General features: G+C 55.0%; 1 protein-coding gene across 1 annotated transcript in view; it reads right to left on the bottom strand.

Annotated features, from left to right (window-relative positions):
- The window catches only part of CSPG4 (chondroitin sulfate proteoglycan 4), a 36,214-nt gene that overhangs the window by 8,548 nt on the left and 6,191 nt on the right, over window positions 1–21,475 (bottom strand). The window contains exons 4-6 of the mRNA XM_006866562.1: window positions 20,715–20,838; window positions 6,387–6,629; window positions 924–4,460 (exon numbers count right to left, since the gene is read on the bottom strand). Coding sequence (XP_006866624.1) covers window positions 924–4,460; window positions 6,387–6,629; window positions 20,715–20,838 — 3,904 coding nt within the window. The remainder of the gene's footprint in view (window positions 1–923; window positions 4,461–6,386; window positions 6,630–20,714; window positions 20,839–21,475) is intronic.

Here is a 21,475-nt window from a genome sequence, read left to right as displayed (position 1 = left end):
CCTTCTCTGTTCAGCGCCTCCTTCCTCTTTCCCTGCTGTTGCTACCATTCACCACCAGGGGCACACCATCTTTCTCAGAGCCACAGGCTCCTATACTATCAGCCCTATGGACCTCACGTGATGGTCCAGTCACTAAAAGCTACACATCACCTCTGAACTCATATTTTTGAATTTGAGTCTCTTACCAGGCTGTCCTCTCTGCCTAGAATACCCTGCCCCACTTTATTCTATCGACATCCTGGACCCTTCTAAGCTTGCCTCAAAAGCTGCTTCCATCAAGGCAAAGATTTCCTGACAGCAGACATGTGTAGTCCTAGTTTGCCTCAAAGTCCAGACAGCCAGAACCAGAAGGGCCTCTGAAATTGTCAGGAAATGAAGCTCAGAGAGGGCAAGGAATTGGCCTAAGATCGCACAGTAAGTCAGTGAGCCTGCTGGAAGGCCAGGGTTGCTCTGTGAGGTTCCTACGGTCAGGTGTCCTTGTCATTCCCTTTCAGTTCTGGTCCAGAGAAAAGAGCTAAGGACACAGGAACCTGAGGACGAGTCAAGCCATCTCCACAGTCAACAGTCCTCAGAGCCAACAGTCCTCATGACAACTTCCCAGGGAGCTTAATAGAATACAGATTCTTAGGCTCTACACTGGACATTCGGTGGGTCTGCATGAAGCCTGGGATTGTCTGTTTAGCCACACAGCCTGAACATGTGTGTACATGATATGTGGAGAAACACATAACTCACAGGCAGACATACACACAACATATAAACTCCTCAGGACCCTTATAAATACAACACACACGTATCAGTGCCTACCCAAAGCAGTATATCCTCAAACAAGAGATCACATCCTAAAACATACACACATGGCCAGGGATAGAAAGTTCCCTCCACCTGGCCTATATCCTTGCTGACCAACCCTAGCCTCTTACCTCCAGCTGTTCCCTTCTGATCTCTGCTGCTTCTCCCTGGAACACATAGATCTTCTTGTGTTGGACCAAGTGCAGTGGGGGCACTGGCCCCTCTAGGGCAATGGTCACTTGTAGGGTGGCATCTGTTTGCACAGATCCTGCCTCCACAGAGAAGGCTAGGGTGTCACGGGCACTGAGGCTGCCATTGTGACTATAGAGGATGACCCCGCTCAGCAGGTCCTGCTGGGAGAAGACCGTGACTGGCTGGCCGGCTCGGAGCAGTTGTCCCCAGCGTGGGCCAGATGTGACGTGGTAGCGGATCTCATCCTCGCTGCGGATGTCTAGGTTGGTATCCAGGTGGAGCACAGCTGTGTCGATGGTGCCCTGGCCCCCCTGAGGGACCACTAGGTTAGAGCCATTGGCTACGCGGAGGTAGGGCTCGGAAGCCTGCACCTCGAGCAGAGCGGTGGCTTGGTGCTGCCCGTCGGACACCTGCAGCTGGATCCAGCCACGGTCGGCCCCCGAATGCACGAACAGGACTCGCCTCTTCCTGAGGTCCTCCTGGGTGAAGCGGTAGATGGGTCGTGTGGGCTCATCTACAGCCACAATACTGCCGAAGAGGAGGTCCTTCCGGGTCAGCACAAGCTGGTCGTCAGCAAAGCCTGAGTCCGAGTCACTGAAGGCCACATCATCTGTAGTCAACAGCCGCTGCCCACCCCGGGCCACATGGAAGACGTGACTGATGGTCTGCACAGGGGCGTGATCATTCACGGGCTGGATGGCCACACGGAAGACACCTCGGACCTCCTCCGAGGCCGTGCCACCACTGCCCTCGCCCTGTCGGGTAGCCACAAATGGGATGTCATCTTCAGTGGTCTCAGAGTTGTCATGCCGGTAGACTAGTCGGCCACGGAGCAGGTCTTCATTGGTGAAAGACATCACCACGGTGCCCTTGTCTTGTGTGTCCCGCCATGCCAACTGCCCATGGCGAGGTCGCTCCATGACTTCATAGAGGTAGCTGGCACTGTTGAGGCTCTTGACAAAGAGGTGGTCAGCAGAGATGATGCCCTCGCCACCTTCGGGCACAGAGAGGAGGACGTTGGTGAGGACAGGAGCATTGGGGTCACCGCCGATGTGGATGGAGAAGGTGTAGAGGGGAGAAAAGTGTGGTGGAGCTGTGACTCGGAAGCGGAAGGTGTCCTCAACTGCCTCCGAGGCGCGTGTTGTGGCCCCATAGGTCACCCACCCTGCCTGCAGGTCATCCTGGGTGAAGCCTTGCCCGTCTGACAGCCTCGTGCCTTTTAGCCGAAGATTCCCCTTCCTGGGGGCCTGAACCACCTCGTAGTGGAAGGAGGTGGGGCTTGGGCCTGCCCCTTCCAGGGTGGCCTCCAGGTGGGCGGTGGTGAGGGTCTCCTGCCGGGTGTTCAGAGCATCCAGAGGTTCAAGCCGCAACAGCCACACTGTGGCTCTCTGGATGGTCACTGCAAAGGAGAAGTTACTCAGGGTCTCCTGGCCCACCTGCACCTCTAGGCCCAGGTTCTCCATGGCGTCCTCAGTGCGGTGCTTCGGGTCAGTGCTCAGGTACCTCACGCGGCCCTGCTCTATGTCCCGCTGGTGGAAGGCCTGCACGGCCCGCCACTCTGTCCCCTCTGCACCTCCTGCCCCCTGCTTCTGCAGCTCGCCAAACTGCAGGGCTCCAGTGACCCGGAATAGTACACTGACAGCCTGCCCTACCGCATTGGTCTCCACCGACAGGTTGGCAGGCAAGATGGGTGCAGCAGAGCCCTGTGCCAGGTGGAGTCCTGTGTTGTGGCGGATCTGGATGGCTGGCCGGACAGCCACGACCTTCAGGGTGGCTGGGGGGCTGGCTTGCAGCCCGTCACTGACCCGGAACGTCAGGTCCTGTGCAGGGCCGCCGCGGTGGATGTAGACGAGGTTGCCCGTCTCCAGTTCCAGGCAGGAGAATTCGGCTGCTGGCTGTCCAGGCTGGTCTCTGCGCTCCACAGGGAGGCCTGTGGGGTTACCGAGAAGCTGGAAGGTGAGACCCTCACAGGCTGAGTCTGGGTCATAAGCCTGGAAAACCTCAGGCCCCAGCGGCTTCTGTGTGTTCTCCAAGATCATCATGAGGCTGCCGTGTGGGAAAACAATGCGGGGTGGGTCGTTGACTGGGTTGACCTGAATGGGCAGGATGTAGGTCTGGCCCCTCCGCAGGCAGGAGGGCACCATTGCCCGAGTCGTCACAGACACCTCTAGCACCAGCTGGTCAGAGGTGTCCTCAGAGCCATCGTGGATGAAGCGGGCCTTGCGGTTCACCACATCTAGTAGGGTGAACATTTTTCGTGCCTGGGCGCCCGGTATGTCCAGTTCTAGCTCGCCGTGGCGCGCCCCTCGGCTTACGCTGAACAGCACCTGGGATTTGCGCAGCTCTGCCTCGCTCAGGTCCAGGCTGGGCTGTACATGCCGCCACTCAAGCCAGGCTGTGCCACCCTCGGCCACCACCAGCGGGCTGATGGTCAGCAGTTGGGTGAAATTGGCAAAGATAGCAGGCAGCCCAGGCTCAGGCATGCAGGGCTCAGGCAGCAGAATGGTGGGCCAAGACTCAGGTGCCAGGGTGGAAAAGGCTTCATATGGGCCATAGGTATCTTCCTCATATTCCTCCTCCTCCATCCTACAGCCGGCTGCCATGTTGCGAGTCAGCAAGGCGTCCCGGAGCCCCCACCTCTGGCCATTGACGCTAAGATCCTCCATGCAGCCCAGCAGGGAGGCATTGACAGTGCTAGGGGCCAGACCCAGGCGGTGTTCCTGGAGGAGGCGAGAGGCCTCCACATCCAGGCCCCCGAGGAGGAGACTGCCATGTGGCTCTAGGTAGCTGAGAATCCCTCGATTGGAAGTCCGTGTGGGGTACTGGTCAACGGAGATTTCCAGCTGGTGAACATCTATATGGATACTGACCTCATGGGGCTGCCCATCGGCCACAGGCACACTGTTGTGGAGCAATACGGTACCTTGGCCCTTCTCCACCATGGCCCGCAGGTGGCCCTTAAATATGTCGACGTAGATGAAGTCCCCACGCCGGCCACCTGCCTGGAAGGCCAGGGGTGCCTGCTGGCTTTGTGTGGTGAGTGTAAACTCCAGGGTGCCTTCGTCCCGTGTGCCCCAGGCAGGGAAGGTAGCCAGAGAGTGGGGCCCCAAGAAGCCCAGGGCCACATCATCACCAACGGAAAACTCTTCAGCACAGCCCTCATGTACGTCTGGGGTCAATGGCCGGAGGAGGCTTCGACCATTGAGGGTGGCTGTATGGAAACAACCCCTGAGAGGGCGGCTGGTTCCCTTTAGGTAGGGCAGGCTAAGACTCCCAGTGCCTCCCAGGAAGAGCCCATAGGGGACTTCCAGGGAGGTTCCCGGGGCTAGGGCTGAGATGTTCAGCTGCCCATCGACTGACAACGTGGCCAATTTGTCCACCACAGTTAGCACCACGGTGTGAGGGATGGAGTCACTTAGCAGCATCTCTGCTGGGGTCTGCAGCCTGAGCTCCTCATGGCCCAGGACAAGTCTGACCTAGGGAGAGAGAGAGAGAGACAGTGAGGGAAGAGGAGAGCACCTTCAGTCTATCACTTCTCCATAAAAGCACAGAGAGCACCACACACTTGGGGTCCCCAGAGCAGAGGACTTAGGGTAAGGGCTCCTCATGGCACCCCTTTCTCCCTTCTGCTAACCCTTTACTTGATACCCATGCCCCAAAGCCCATCTATGCCAGGCCTGGCTGGGTGATGGGAACCCCAGTAAGAATCAGATATGGTCCCTGCCCACATGGAACTGATATATAGCAAGTTACCCTTGTAGAAATCCAACTCATGTTTTTTACTCGTTTCTTCTTTCTTTGGGTAAGAGGTACCAGAAAATCACTTGGAATTCAGAAAGATTCCCCTTCTGGAATAGTGGGCACCTGGGACTCCGCTGGTGAGTTCCCAAGTTGGTCACCAAGGGCAGCGAGGCCCACTCTTCAGGAACAGGGAGTTCAATCAGATACACAGTGCTTCGAAGGTTTAGGAGAGAAAAGCTCCTGCTCTGGGGTAGGAGGAGGGAAGAGGACATGGTTCTGGGTCCATGATAATGATACCAGAACTAGCTCTGGCATGGCACTCCCACAACCAGACAGAAGCCTGGAGGATGGCAAAAAATGGGAGCCGAGAGAGCAGAACACTGGGAATGATGACCTTGGGAATCCCAGTAAGGAACAGAGGTACTTAAGGTGGCATCATTGTACCTGACAGAGAACAACAGCTTCAGCAAAAGACTGTACCTGCCAGTCTTCAACAGTGACACCTTGTGGCAATGAGAAGCAATAGCAGTAGCAGCAGATTGATCAGGGAATTACAATGGGGTGTGGAAGCAGATGGATCCTCAAATTTGGACTGGGTAAGACCCAGAGTCCTGGTGTGGCATTGTGGGTTAATGCCTTGAACTGAAAAGTTGGTTTGAACCGCAGGTTGGTGGTTCCAGCTCACCAGTTATACAGGGTCGCAACCCACTCGAAGACACTTAACAACAACAATGAGAAGACCCAGAGGAGTCCCTAGGTGGCACTGGATTACTAATCCTTCTAATCGGAAGGTTAGATTTTCAAACCCACCCAGAAGAAACACCCAGGAAGACATACCTGGAGATCAGTTTGAAAGGTCCCAACCCTATTCTGCACAACAGGTTTGCCCTGAGTTGGAATCTACTCAACACCAACAACCACTGCTATCAACAGACTTCTCAAAACCACTAGAATTCTCAAAACTCTTCATGGTCAGGAGGAAGGCTCAAGAGGGAGCCAGAAAATGCCTGGCCAATAAAGCTTATGGTGACTTGAACAATGAAATGGGGAATTAGGAAATTTAAGAGAGCAGTGTGAATGCAGTGACTATCATCAATGGATCATGGGAATACAGGGTGATGTGCAGAGGGGCTGCTGGGAGCCCAGGAGAGGGAATCAAGCCCAGAGGAGTACCAGGGGACAACCTGAACAATGAAATGGGGAATTAGGAAATTTAAGAGAGCAGTCTGGATACAGTGACCATCATCAATGGATCATGGGAATACAGGGTGATATGCAGACGGGCTGCTGGGAGCCCAGGACAGGGAATCAAGCCCAGAGGAGCATCAGGGGACAACCCGTCCAGGCTGACTTCAAGGAGAGGCTGGAGTTCAGCAGGTGAGGGGAGAGGCCGGGTGAGGGATGTACCAGGCGGCAGGAACTGAAAGTACTTCATTGTGGTCAGAGCACAATCTGCCATGGTTGTGGTGAACCCTGAGCATGGAGAGAGCAGGAGGGCACAGCCAATTCACTTCACAGAAAGTCACTTTCAGGGATGTGGGTATTAGCCTTTTTGCAGGAGAGAACTTTGAGACTCTCTCCTGCAGGTCAAAGTGGAAGGTGAAAGTAACTCCCACTGAAAGTTCGAGAAGGTGTCCCTGGGTCCCCGGGATGTCACTGACCTGCAGGTGTCCGTCATGGAGCTGCAGCAGGAGGTGGTCAGCTGGACCTGCTGCCAGGAGTAGGAGGGCTTCGGGCTGGGGTGTGGAGAACTGCAGCTGTAGGTGGATGTCGGTCAAGGCCATGGCCACAGGTACCTCTAGGTGGTTCTCACCGAAGAAGGAAGCTGTGTGCAAGAGGAAGCTGTGGTCATGGCTCTGACTCTTGCCTGGAAGAAGCTGATGCTTCAGAGGTGGGTGAGTGGGCTGCAAGGAGGGGGCTCCATGCTGGTACAGCTTCCTGGTTCTCATACGTGGTTCTATTCTATTGACATCAGGCAGATCCCAGCTCTTCCTTGGTCCTGATACCTTGTGTCTGGACCAAATCTTGGCTCTCTGAAAGAGGCCAGAACCCAGCAATTCCTAGCAATTTAGGCCTCTTTCTTGGAAGTTCCTGGAGCCAGATGCTTCAGCCAGATGGGCTCTTCTCCTGGGGCTCAGTGGAGTCTCTGTCCTGGGTCTGGCCCCACCTTGGCTCAAAGGGAAACCTCACTGGTCTGATCACTTGGCCTGGGGTCACATCTCAAAGCAGAATCATTCCTATCCTAAACGGATCCCACTCAAATTCCTTCTAACTGTCCTTATGTGAGGGCTCCTGAATAGCACGTGCTGTGGTATACCCACCTCCATGGGCTGTCTGAGGTCATGGCTAGTGCCCAGTGGTCATGCTGAGATGGCAACCAATGCATCCATGCTCCTCTCTCAAGCCAGATTCCTAGCTACCCTTGGGCAGGTGGTATGTGTGTGTGTGGTGGCAACTGGTTGGCCTAAGTCCTCTAAGAAGCAAAGAATGGAGACCATGAGCAGTGCTAGACCCCAAATGGTCCCCCCCGCCCCCCATATTGCTTCCTGCTGTAGAGTTCTTAGTGGTTCCGGGTGAATGGTCAGATCTGGTCCCATTGTTTCCACTGAGGAGAAGAAGCCCAGGATGAGAACAGCTGAGTTCCTGCTTCTTCCAGGCCAAACCAGGGGCTGAAAGGGGTGGTGGTGGTGGTGGTGGTGGGGCAGTGTGTACTCGGCAGAACAAAGAGGGCCTCCCAGGGCAGCAGGCAACATTTGGGTTTGCACAGGGTCAGTGGCCTCTATATAAGGTCCCCTTTGGACTCCTTTTACACATTGCTACCTTAGGCAGTTTCCTGACACTAGCCTTCCTCAACCTCCAGCTTGCGGCCACACTTTCTGGTTTATTTCTTTTGCAAAGGCTGTTGTTGTGATTTGTCTTCAAGTGGACACTGAGTTACGCTGGCCCTGTGTGTCTTGAGTAGAACTGGTCCATACCTGTTTTCAAGGCTGAGACCTTTTGGAAGCAGATTGCCTGGTCTGTCTTCCGAGGTGCCTCTGGGTGGCTTTGAATTGCCAACCTTTAGGCTAGTTGTCAAGCACTTAGCTATATGTACCACCGGGGACTCTTTGGCCAAAGGTAATTTTGACTCTGTCCCCTAGACATCCAGGGCTGGAGGCAGACAGAAAAGGGTTAAGAAGGTGACTCATCTTTGTGGGGCTCTCCCTGAGCCTCATGTGAGTAAGCAAAGACTGATGGCTTTGATAGGGATGCTCTGGTCCCAGCCACACATGCTCTGGTCCCTGGCCAGCCTGAGCCAGCTGACAGCCGCCCAAGGAAGCAGCAACAGCGGCTTGTGTTTCTTTCTAAAGGGCAGAAACAACCACTGGGAGGGATGGCCAAGGCTGATAATCGTCTTCCTGGGGCTGAGCTCAAATCCCCTCTAGTTATCTCTCACCAACACCTGCTGGCAACACCAGAACCCTGCCTGGAAAGCTAACCCTGTCTGGAAATCAAATTTGAACTGCAAAACTCTCTCGGTGCCAAGGAGGAACAGAGCAAGGAACTGGCGGGTGGCAGGCACCTACAGGAGAGTCTTATCTGCAGGACATTGATTCTTAAGACGAAACCACAGCACACTAAGTGTGGTCAGCCACAGTACAGAGACTAGGGACACGTGGCCCCTGCAAGATGGAACAGCCCCACCCCCAGCACACACACAGTGGGGGGTTGAAGCAGACTCACAGCAGCTGGCTGATTGTTAAATCTTCAGGAACTCTGTGAATCAGGTGATATTGCCCAAGGTAGACTATTTATACCACAGAAAGAGACCAACACTATATACCAGGCTCCCCTTCCCACTGCTGGAGTGAACCCACCTACCCAGGCACACTCCCCTCCACTAAACTGTATAGAAACCCTCGAAGCATGGCCAAGTTCAGGGCTCTGAAGTTCATGGCCACCCAAATCCCTGATTGGAGAGCGGCAGACTTTTGAGCCTAGTTCTCCAGGCCAAGGTAGGAGGCTGGCAGGAAGCAGAGTGACTTTCCAGAGAGCTGGGGTCTGAATGGGCCCATTGAGGGGCTGGGCCCTGCTGTTTCCTGTGGGGCTGGGCGGGAAAGGGCTCACACAGGCTGCCTTGTGCTGCTGTGAGCATGCAGGCCAGGCAGCCCCTTGATCCCAAAAGACGGCTCTGATGCCTCCCTGGACTGGGCTTCGGAAACTCTGACATGGCCAATCCCCCCACTCTCCCCCCAACCTCCTGGACTCCTCCTTTTGCCTCTCTTTCTGGCTCCTCAGACTGCAGTTGCAAGAATCCAGAATCCTCTCCTGAGAGTGGTGACTATAGAGAGGGCACAGGACAGAGAAGCTATGAACCAGAAGTCAATCCCAGAGGGCTTCCTGGGAGAGGTGACGGTGGGGCAGAGGGGCAGAGAGGGCGGAGAATGGAAAGTCTCAGAAGAGGGCAGTGAGGCTGAGTGAGAAATTGGCAGGGGGCACAGGGAGGACTCCCTTGAGTGGGCAGGGGAGGACTTCTGCCCCCTCGCCCACCGAAGGCTCAGGACAACTTGAAGGCAGAGGAGTAGAGGGGAAAGTAGCATGAGCCAAGCTAGGCTTTGTTGTTGTTGTTAAGTGCCATCAAGTCGGTACTGACTCATAGTGACCCTGTGTAGGGTTTCTGAGGAGCGGATGGTGAGTTTGAACTGCTGACCTTGTGGTTCAAACTGACCTTGCTGTCCACTGTATTAACCCACAGCTTAGTGGTCTGGTTTTGGGGGGACTCGGGGAGTGAGGAACAGTGCAGGATGGAGACCCGTTCCTGACTCTCCAGGGTTAGAAAGACCCATGGTTCATCACACCACCAGGACAGGAGAAGGGGCCTAGTTTGGGCCTCAGTGTTACCATTCTGTATAATGGGTTCATTATACATACCTCTTTCTTCTCCTGTCTATACGAATTAGTCCTGGAGATCTCTTCCAGGAAAGGCATCTGCTTTTAAATATGGCTGTGCAGAGGCTAAATGGTGTGGACTGCCTGGGTAGCAGGAAGCCCTTTGGAATGGTTGGTGCAAGATGCCCCAAGGGCCCTGGGGTGGGGTCAGAAAGAGTGCCAGCATGCCTGGGTACACAGTGGATAGGGCTGTGAACATGTGTATTTGCATGTGTGTGCAAGTGTGTGGGTGGCTGGTGGGTGTGCGTTTTGGGTTTGCGTAAGGCTGTGTGTTTGTGTGCGCGCGCGTGTGGGCTGGGAGCTGCCAGGACAGAGCAGTAATTGTGCCCAGGCCCATCCTGCCCCTCAGTGCCCGCCTGCCGTTACTTGGTGGGGCCTGGCTCCATGAAAGGGCTGTGTGTTCTTGGAGGGTTCCTGGCTCCCATATAAGAGGTTTGCTGAAGGTGGAGACGTCTCCCAGCTTCCTACCCTTTCTCCCCTTGAACAGGGCACTGCTGTCTGGGTCCCAGGGTGGGGCAACTCCATCCTTTTCCTGAGACCTAGGGTTGGGGGCACAGGAAAAGCTTGTGTCCTCCCTTCCCTGTCAACACCATTTTTCAATGGGGAGATGGGCTCAGACGGGGTGAAGCCTAAGTCAATGACCCTCAGCAAGACGCCTGCCAGCTTCCGGCTTCTTAGGGGACATTCCTAGAGTGTGTCCATGGGGTCCTGGCCTTGCCCCCGGAGGCCCCAAGCATGTGGCTTACTCCACTGTAATGTCCGAACCTCTGCCTGTTAGCAGGTTCTTGGGAAAAGGGGTCCTCATGCTTGGAGCACCTTTGCCCATTGGTCCCCTCACCCTTCAAAGGCCAGAGGTAGGTCTCAAGCACAGGTACTTGTCCAATCTGGGGGGCTGACCATTTGGACTGTGCTTCCCTCATGTCCCCTTTGCTTCCTATCTCTGTCTTGGTCCTCCATGGGTATCCCTGCCCCTTCCTGGCTATTCTTAGGAGCACCACAGGCCTGGGACCTCTTGCCTCCTCAGCTCTTGGTCTCCCACTCCTTGGGTGCTAAGTCCACAATTTCAAAAGTTCCGTACAGCCCATGCCTGCAGTCGGGAGCTCAGCTTTCGCTCTGCAGACAAGTACACTGAAGTTCCCGAGGAGAAGCAAGTGGACAAGCAGAAGGAGGGCTGCCATCCCAGGCCCTGCCACCTGCCTGATGCCCATTCACTTAGGCACCCCACCCCACTCCCTGGCAATCTAACCATTTGCTCAGGTCCTGCTGCATTCCTGTTTGCCTGGGGGCAGTCAGGCGGGCCCGCAGCCAGCATGCGTCATGGGCAACAGTAGCATTCCTGGGTGTCTGCTGCTGTCTGACTTTATAAGGGAGAAAATCTGGGAACCCAGAGCTGCCCCGGTGGGATGATGAGTGAGGAGTACCCAGGCGTACAGCTGAGGCCCGGGCTGGGAGACCTGGGCACGCTGTATGTGGCGGAAGTCACTCAGTGCTACCAAGATGGGGCAGGAGGTAAGAGGTAGATGAGGAGAGAAGAGAGGGTCCTCATTCACTCATTCCCACATATAATAATGCAGAGAGAGAGATGGAAAGGGAGAACCAACCAACCGAAAAAGAGATTTAAGCTAAGAATGAGGAATAAAAAGTGCTCTCATCCACAAAGACTGAACCCAGGGATACAGCCCAAGCCTGAGGAAGGAAATGAAGGAGGGGGAAAAAATGACAGAGAAGGTGGGATGTTGGCAGTAAACCTACTGCTGTGGATAGGAGGGGAGAGGAGAAGAGAGTACCCAGTCAGCAAGGCAGGGAGGACAAAGGTCCTGCTCTTGAAGTTCTCTACCACAGCCCCTGGGGGGTCCGGCACCAGAGGTGGCAGCTCCTGGCTTCATGTCTGGGCAGGTAGAAGTGAGGCGGGGAGAGTCTTCCTGCCAAGGGAATCTGAGGAGGTTGGGGGTGGAGTGCTCTGGGAGGGTCTAGGCAGGGATGAAGGGTTCTCTGTCCCCCTCATGGATGTGTGCATGGTGGCCCACTAGGGGCTGAATGCCAGTCCTGTGTGAGAGCAGGGTGGTCAGGTGGCCAAGCAGCATCCCGGGCCTCCCCAAGGTCACCCAGACTCTCCAGACCTCAGGCCAGATCCTCTCTAAGGGATTTGCTTTCTCTATGCCAGCTCTGTTGCTTGGGACCCTTTGAGGTGGCTGGAAAGTTCTCTCTGATTTAGAACCAGAGCTACACAGTGGCCCCAGAGCCTGCCGGACTAAAGCTCTGTGCACTGCCTGCTGCCCTTTAGGACTGATTTGAGAACTTGGCCCTGGGGAGAATGTCCCCAATGGGCAGCACGCAGGCGAGCTTGAGTACACGTGTGTGCAGGAGCATAGGTAAGTGTCAGTCATGTCATGTGTGCACATGCAGCGTGTCTGCGTGATGTGCTAGGGAGTGTGGGCATGTGGTGCGTGGGGTCTCCAGTTTGGTTCTAGACAATGACTAAAGGCCTCCTCCAAACCACATCTGCCTCCTTGGCTCCCTGGACCAGGCAGAAGCTGTCCCTTCTTGTATCTCTTCCTCACCATACCCTCCACAAAGCGCAGCCATCCCAAACCTACCCCTAATCATGTTCTCCTCCCTTGTTCACTCATTTGTGGGCACTTCCATCCATTCATGGGCCACCCAAACTGGAAACGAGGTATCATCTCTGATGACTCCCCTTTCTTCACAGTCAGGAGGTCATCATGGCTTGCAGTCCCTACCTATCACCTGCTTGGGGAGCTACCTTTCTCATGGCCTGCCACCCTTGTCTCCTGGCTACCACCATCGCTTGTCAGGGCAGCTGCAGTAGACGTCTCATGATCTCCAACCTCCAATCTTCCTTCTGCCCATTGTCCACCAGGGAGAAAGGTGTACAGCCTCAGAAACCCTATGCAGGGTCACTGTGAGTTGGAACTGACTCCAAGGCAATTAACAACATTCGCCACCAGAAATGAGAAGTAGTTCAAGGCAACAAGGTGGCCCCTCAGTGCTCCCTTAGAAGAAAATCTAGGCTCTAGAACATGGCACAATCAGTGCTGTCTGGTTCTGTCCACCCTTCTAACCTCATTTCTCTCACCCCAAGTTCCCAATACGCACCATTTCTCCAAACAGGGCTATGTTCTTCAGCCTCCAGCCCCCTGCAACATGCTGCTCCCTCTGCCTGAACACCGCCCCGTTCTCCTCCACCCAGCATCTCATCCTTTTCTCACTTCAGATATCTTCTAGCCCCATTCCCACCAGCCAATGTTAGGCCCCTGCCTCCACGCTCCTGCAGCATCTTAGTGGTTTTTCATCCAAGTATGACAACGTATGCAGGGCACCATCTTGTCATTGTCTATGGGTTTTGTGGGTGTGTGTCTCCTCTAGGAGACGGTGCACTCACTGAGTAGGTGGGGGATGGGGGTGGCGGGAGACTCTGCCTGACCAGAGTAGATGCCCAGCAAATACTATTAGAATGGACAAGTCAGTGGAAGGTCAGCCCCGGCCTTGAACCCCAGCTATAGAGGGGGCCCAGGGAACAGACTTCAGCTCAAACCAAAGGGACAAGATACCTGCTCAGCAGTGACCTGGGGTCATGAGCGCTGAGGCTAGATGGCTTCTCAGTTGCCAAGGCAGCAGCATGGGAGTTGCTCACTGCCTGCAGGTCCCTAGCTCTCCTGCCTCCCTGATTCTACACTTGGATTCTACCACCTAGGGCCATCCTACTGGGCCACTAAGTACGTGCTCCTGAAGCTGCAGTTTGACATTAGTCGATAGATTACTTGATGACAGTATTGACAACAGCAGATGAGTCAGTCACACAGAACCTAAAAGAACGTCCACCTTGCTCTCAGGCGATGATGCCTCAGCCAGTAGGGTACAAAGTAGGGGAACACCAGACATGGAAGTGTTTAGGGGCAGATGGCTTCTCAGCTAAAGTCTGCAGAACCTCTGCTGGGGGGCCGGGGTGGGGTCTGCATCCCTTTTTGAGTGATTAGACTCACATTTAGGGTTTGGGTGTCTTTCTGGGGTAGTTAGGACAGGAAAACAATTTCCCCAGCTATTGACTGAGCTCTGGTCCAGTTATGGGCCCTAGCTACTGGCCCTCTGACCAAATGCCTGAGCCACCTGTCTGGAAGGGCACCATTTCTGATTTAGGGATTCTCTCTGGAAGGTGGAGAGGAAGCAGGCGGTAGGTGGGGCGGTAGGTGCTGAACATGAGGGTGAGTGGGGAGAAGGGCTGGTGTCTGGGCTTCCAGCCACTCGTCCCAGCCCTGGGGCCACGTGGGGTGCAGAGGAAGCAGGAGGGAAAATGAGAGGTTTTGCTGGAAGAGGCAGCCCACAGAGTCCAGCCAGGCCGGAGGGGTAAGAGGAGGAGGAATGGGGGGGGCCCTCAATGGAGTCTTTGTGGAAGCTCTACTGCTCTCCAGGCCTAAGGCAAGGAGGGGTGGGGCTGCTGTGGGTGGGGTGCGATTCCAAGAGGCTTTTCCCTGCCTTATAATTTTCCTCTTGTACAGGAGATGGGTGGATTTCCAGGCCCTAGAGGAGATGGGGACCCTCCCTTTAATGGTCCTGGGCTGGAGTAGAGTCTCTAGCAGGGAAGAGACAGAATAAGGGGTCCTCACCCAGCACTGGGTCTGCTCTAATCCCTATTCCCAGCAGGGGACCCTGTGAGGAATCTCTCATGTCACAGGTGAGGAAACTGAGGCTCAAACAAGCAGTCCCCTGGGCTTCATGGGGTGAAGAGTGGCAGAACTGGGACTCAAGTCCTGGTGGGTCTGACTCAGAGCTGGGGCTGTGGGTGTTAAAGAGGGGCCTGTGCTATGTGGGAGTCTGCACACAGAGCAAGGGTGGGGGCTTGGTGGCTGCGTGTGAATCGGAAGTGGAGCATCTGCCCAGGGCTGATGGCTCCAGCGGGAGGAGGGTGTGAGAGCTGGCTTCCTGCCTGGGGCTCTTTCCTTTCTTGTCCCTGGGGCTCCCTCAGTTAGGGTTGGGGTGAAGGTGGGAGGGAGAGAGGGAGGGAGGGAAAAGCATCTGCTTTCGATGGGCGGTTTGGCAGCCTCAGCCTCTTCCGTGTAGCTGGCTGGGGTCCGGCTTGAGGCCGGCCTGACTAGGGAGAGACCTTCTTCTGGTGCTTGGCTGGGGGTAGCATATTCCAGAAATCAGCAAAAAGTGCTAGTCCCTGGGATTGGGGGCCTGGAGGCCAGGGCAGAGGGCAGAGAGGTGGGGGTCTGGGCTCTGTCCAGGGTGGGCAAGCCTGCCCCTAGGAGTCTGATGACCAGGCTCTCCTGGGTATAGTCCAGAGCTGGGAAACCTCTTGCTCATCTCCAAGTCTGGCCCCAGTTTGGGGACAAGAAACCGCTAAGGGCAGGACCGCTGGGGAGGTATCCCAGGGCTTCCTGCAGCCTGGTAGGCTGGGCTCGGAGACAGTGAGTATGTGAGCTGGGGGTGGGGGAGGGCAGTGGAAGCAATGACTGTTGGTCTGGACAGAGGCCTGCATTGGACGGCCAGCGGCCCCGTTTGGTGCTGACAGGCTGCATGTGTCTTGGAGAAGACCCTGCTGCCTCTGGGACTCAATTCCCCCACATGAGACACAGGGGAGAGGGGTGGGACTACCCTACCAACAGAAGTCCCATGTCCAGGAGACTGAGGCAAACACCTCCCAACACACGCATACACACTTCACTCAGAGCCAAATGCTCGTATGTGCTCTCTGGCCTCAGTTTCCCCATTTGTGAATGGGAACCTGGAAGGGGAGATTGACACATGCCAGGCCCCTAGCCAACCAAGCCCAGCAGGAAGTAGCTGGAAGAAAGGTGTGGTCAGTAGAGTCGGTACAACACAGCTACCTCTGGCCTAAATGGCTTTAGTCTTCCTGGTTAACCTGGAAGTGCTTGGGGAGGAAACGTCAATATCTAGGAGAATAATGGATCAAATGCTAGTGACACTTGGCTACACCAGGACTCCTGGCTCCGTCGGGACTTTTAATTGGGCAGTGCTGTCTGGCCACAGGCAACAGAGTAGCAGATCCCTGGCATTGGCCGTGTGTTTCAGCAGGGGCTAGGGACCTGAGAAAAGGACATGGCCAGAAGGTCCTCTGCCCTCCATGACAAGGACCTCCGAGATCTACAGACTGAGACCTCCCTGCCTGGGTAGACCTGGCCCCTCCTCAAACAGGTTCCTACTGCCTTGCACACTCACCTGCCTAACTCCTAGGATGCTTGTGGCCCCATGCCACACTCTCTGTAGCCCACTTCTCTCAGACACTGATTCTGGTGAAGGCACCTACCTCTGTCTCCAGCACCCACTTTCCAGGGCTCTGGGCTGACCCATCGGTGTTCCCTGGACATTTACAACACTAGGGACCTCCAGAGAAACCCCCAATCCAACCTCTCAGAAACCAGACTCAGCATCATCCCTCCCTGAGTCCCAGTGAAGTGCCCCCCCAATGCTGGGTAGAAATCTGAGAGGCATTCTGGATTCCTCTCTTCCTCCACCCTGCAGCCAACTAATCATCCTGTCCAATCAACCTCCCCCTTAAGTTCTTCAAAGTGCCCCTGCTTCTCTCATCTCTGTGCTGTCCCACACAGCAGATCCCCACTCTCCCTTGCCTGGTTTGATGAATTCCCGGTCTCTTTTTGCAAACAGCAGCCAGCATTAACCTGCCACACTAGAAGTCACTCAATCACCCTGCCTGGAAGTCTTCAGTGGCTCCCCACTGCCCCAGAATTAAGCCTCACCCACTAGCATAGTTCTGAATGCCCCAGGTGACCTCACTCCTGCGCCTCACCTCCTATGCCCACCCACATGCCAGCCTCACCAGAACATGGGCTGCTCTCCACCCTCACCTGATAGATTCCTGCTCCCTAGCCTTTGCTCAGGCTGGGCCTTCTGCCTATGAAATGCCCTCATGCTCCTTCAAGGATGATGTCTTTCCTGACTCTTCCTGTAGCCCATAGTGCCTTCTTTGCATGTGGAGTACCAAGACCTGAAATGTGGAGAGCTGTGTTATTGTACCTCTATTCATTAATACTGGGAGCTTCGGGGACCATGTTGGTCCAGTTTGGTGAAGGGAGATAGGAAGAAAAGAGGGAGGGACCACAAGGGCCTGGGGAAGGAGTCACATGTCACCAGGTGACCTGGCTGGGGTGGGAGTCGGATGCTACATCTAGGAACTTGATGCTCCTTTCCCCTCCAGAGGCAGGGCGCTGGACACAATGGCCCAGGGAAAGGTGGGATAGAAGACTGCCCCAACCAGGGGAGTGCTTTTCTTGGTCTGTGGTGAGAGTCTGGTGCTTGTTTTTAAAGAAAACAGAATCAGAGCCCCTATTTATAGCTGGAGGCCTCGGTCACAGACAGGAGGAGGATGGGACTGAGGCTGTGCAGGCTCCCACTCTGCTCCAGCAGGGGCTGGGGGGGCCATTCCCAGGCCCCCTGTCCCCCTGTCTCCCTTTCTCAGTCCCCAAGGAAGTGCCTGTGGGATCTTGACATTCCCTGGGACAGGATGTAGCCTTCTTTGTGGGGGGGGGGGAGGACTTGTGTAAGGGGGATGGAAAATTTTCTCCCAGGATTGGTCTCTTGAGGCCCAGAAGTCCCTTATGGGACTGGGTGGAGGTGAGGGCCTGTTATGTCTACTGAGAAGGCAGAGCAGGACCTGGGGTGAGGGTGAGGTCCCAGTTGTAGAGGGAGAGACCCAGACTGCCACAGGCAGTGTGTAACGGACTGAGGAAATGAGGAAAGAGCAAGACCAGACAGACAGGGGGGACAGAGCTAGAAAGACAAGGATGGGGGAGACAGAGACAGAGTCAGGATAGGAGAGACAGAGAGACAGGAACAGGGGAGAGAGAAATGGGAGAGATTGAGAGAGAGGGATGAAGGAAGTAGAGACTGAAGGAGACATGACTCTTCATGTCTGCGTCCAGTTGATAGTATGGGTGAAGAGGGAGAGAGCAGGGGGAGATCTGAAGTGGGGGGTCTCTGTCCCATAGGAGGTCTTCATGGTACTGAATACAGTGTGGTCAGAGTCTGACTAGGCTTCAGGTGGGACATTAGGCATCTCTGTAACCTTCACTCCAGAAGCCCAGGTCTGGCAATGTTGGTGGTGATGGGGGGGCTAGGTCCACTGGAGGCAGGGCTGACACACATGGGCTCTATCACCAAAATCCCTGACAAATTGGGCAGAGGGAGCAGGTCTAGGATTCCTGGGGTCAGGTCTCTAGCTTGTTATGGGGTGAGTTTCCCAGGCCTGGCTCATACCTGCTGCCAGTCTCTGTTCGAACCCCCTCTTGGCTGTGCCTGCTGGGGGCAGTGGGGTGGCTGCAGAGCTGTGGCATGTGTCATGGAGACACAGCCACAACCGGTGACTCAGACAGTTAAAAAAAGGAACAGCTCCAAGCAGTGACTCAATTGGCTTTGGAGGGGCTGGGTGGGTCTGGCTGGTATGAAATGGGGTGGTCTGGGTTTATTTTTGGCAGGCCAGGGCTGAGGCCAGGGGGTGGAAGATGGGAACCGGGGGTGGGGAGGAATCACCACTCTCAGCCAGGGAGAGCTGAGGGCTCTGTGCCAACTTAAGGAAGCGGATTTTCAATGCCAGGGAGCCCCAGCAAGCTAGACTGTCAGTGCCTCTCCAGGCCCAATATGCCTTGCTGTGTGGCCCAGGCTCTCTCTGGATAGAAGCAGAGTCCCCTGTCCTGTCTCCAAGACGTTTGGGTTCAGAATTTTAGAGATGACACTGGAGATTGAAAATTCTACTCAGAGGGCCCAGAGAGGGATAAGGGTTTGCCCAAAGTCCCACAGCAGAGCCAGGTACCCCTAGCTACGGCTGCTGTCACACAACCGTTAGAGGAACAGGCCCCCATCTGAGCACCCGCCCTTGGAGGGGCTCATCTGGGCTTCAGATAGAAAGCTGGAAACACATGGGTCCCAGAAGTGTGGAGATTGAGCCTCAGATGGGGGCAGGCACCTGGGTTCTATTAGTGTACATCTGGGGCACCAGCCAGGCCCTGCCCATTAGTCTGTTGAGACTATGGAGGTGAAGGCAGAGGGTGCCCACACACTAGGATCTAAACCTGGGGACCCAGGCTCTGGTCAACTTCCTTACTTCAGAGCATCCTTCCAGGTGGCTCTGCCCCAGGCTGCTCTCTGCTTCTGCAGCTACCTCCTCAGACTCAGCTCCCCTCCCCTCCCTTGCTCTCATACATCATCAGCTCCAAGAGCACAGAGGTCCCTTACCCCGCTCTGTCTGCATTTCTGCTCCATGTGAGGCAGTCACCACTGCTTAATGACTAGCCCTATGGTAGCTCCGGTAGTTGAGTCACCTGACATCACCGGGTCCTGGCCTTCAGCCCTAGCTCCAGAAAGGGGCCCTTGAGGGGCTGGCAGAGAGCAGGGCAACCTGTGGGCAGTACAGCTGGGTTGGCGAAAGACAACCGTCCAGGCTCCCCCTTCCATAAAAAGGTCTGTGCATTCTCTTCCTCCTACCTACTTGCTTTTTGGGATAGGGTCTGAGTTTCATTTGTTCATTCATTCAATACACACTTATTGATTCCTGCTGTGTGCTAGGCTCAGCGATTTCCAGCTGAGGGGCTATTAGACGCTTTGGGGAAACAGACCCTTTCTCCATGTAATGGGAGAGGTGTGTGGGCCTCAGCAGGCTAGCCAGACAGATGGAGAAGCTCAACCTCCTCCCCTCTCCCCCCACCCTTTTCTGAAGGGCACCGGGTGGGTGGAGAGTGGCTGGGGCCCAGTCCACCTTGTCTATATTACTTTGTCTCACACAGACCCTCTCAGAGGGCCACTGTGTCTAATTCTCTACCTTGGAACCTTTTTCAAACATTTCAAAGCAGGGAGTCCCCATACTGTTGGCTCTGCCCCAGCACAGGAGCCAGCAGGTACAGAGCACGTAGTTCAGGCAGAGCGTCATATAACAATCTTGTTTATTCCTCAATACCCACAGAAGACAGGACTATTTATCCTTAATTTGGAGAGAAGGAAAAGAGCTCTGGTGGAGCAATGGTTAAGCACTTAACTGCTAAAGGAAAGGTTGGAACCCGCCAGAAGCTCCTTGGAAGAAAGATGTAGCAGTCTGTTTCAGCAAAGATGACAGCTACGGAAGCCCTATGGGGCCATTTTCCTCTGTCCTGTACGGGCACTACGAACTGGAATTGACTTGATAGCAATGGAGTTTTAGAGAGAAGAAATTGAGGCTCAGAGTCACTTGCTCAAGGGCACACAGCTGGCCAGTGGCGGCACTGAAACTGAATCCCAGGGTCTTGAACTCGGCTCTTCACCATTATACTTCCACCCTGCTCCCCCATCTGCGAGCTGAGGACTCAAAGGCGGGAGAAGTGAGGTCTGAGTCAGGACTCAGGGATGGGGGTAGAGGTTCACGCTTAGCTGCTCTGAGACACCCAAAAAGGGTGATCTGTCCCTTTCCTGACCAGTGTGGAAAGAGAGAGAGTGTGTATGTGTGTGTCTGGGCCTGATGCCTGCCTCTCTGGCCAGCCTCCAGCTGCAGGAGAGCCGGCTGGGCCCCAGCTGCTGCGCACAAGGAAAGGGGTTGGGGAGGGGCCAGTGTCGTGGGAATCAGCATCCTGGGACAACCGATATTTATAGCTGCCCTCTCCTGCCATGTGGGTGGAGGAAGGGGTAACTCCTAGGTGGGAACGGAAGTTGCTCTCCTCAACCCCCTCTACCTCCCCAGCGGTGAAGCAGAGGCCTTGCCATGATGGTGAAGCCAGGCCATGTCCAAATAAGGGGTTTCCTGGGGAACTTCTGGCTCAGGTGCTGGACACCAGGTTTCTGAGCAGCACTGTGTGCACGTGCACACATATCTACTAGGTGACAGTGTGAGGACACTCATGAGCCAGAGGACGGAGGCCGAGGAGAGAAAGGCCTGTCTGAGAGGAAGGTAGCTCCCAGGAGAAAGGCAAAACTGAATGGTTGGAAAAGGCTCTGGGGAATGGGACTGGAGTGAAACTTAGAAGGATGGGGAGAAAGAAGGAAGGAAAGCCAGTTGCAGGGGACAGCTTAAGCAATGGTGGAAGCGTGCTAAGGGTTACAGATGGTTCTCCGATGCCCAGCTTGTGGTCCAGGGTGATAGACAGCACAGTAATGGTGCCTTTGGGCCTGCACGTGGGGGTACCACGAAGCTCTTGCCCACTTGGATGCTCAGGAATGTCCCATCTGGTAGCAGGAAGGGCAGGGTGGGATGGTGGGGCTGGAGAGACTGTAGCAGCCCCAGATCTGGACATTGTTGTTGTTGTTGTTGTTAAGTGCTGTTTGAGTTGGTTCCGACCCGTAGTGACCCTGTTAGGGTTTCCGAGGAGCAGTTCCGAGGAACTGCCGACCTTGCAGTTCAAATAGCTTTGCAGTCTGGCACATTAACCCACAGCGCCACACCAGGACTCTAGGAAGCTGAAATTGTGCTCTGCCCCCTGCCCTCAGACCTTGCCCCACCTAGGGAAGACATGTTCCAGGGGGTTTTGACATCGATCTTGATTTGGATTCCTTTAAAGTCAGGAAGTTCTTCCTTGTATCTCACATGCTCTCAATTGAGTTCAACTCAAAGAAGTTCCCTGGTTTTTAACTTTTTTTTTTTTAAAGCCACAGAACCCTTTATCAAAACTACATTTTATACCCAGGAGACATCAAGGCAAGTGGTTGGGTCCCCTCAGAGCAAATCCTCTTCCAAGACTAAGACTTAATGGAAATACACGCTCTGATTGGTGAACACATTCATCAGCGATTAGAGGAAGTGAGGGAAAACAGCAACGAAGCTGCAAGCTAAGCCCTACAGCATTCAATAGACTCCTGTGAACCC

This window comes from Chrysochloris asiatica, unplaced genomic scaffold, assembly GCF_000296735.1.
Source record: "Chrysochloris asiatica unplaced genomic scaffold, ChrAsi1.0 scaffold00092, whole genome shotgun sequence".
NCBI classification, from domain to species: Eukaryota; Metazoa; Chordata; class Mammalia; order Afrosoricida; family Chrysochloridae; genus Chrysochloris; species Chrysochloris asiatica.
Note: the sequence above shows the minus strand (reverse complement) of the source record. Positions and strands in the feature narration are given on the sequence as shown.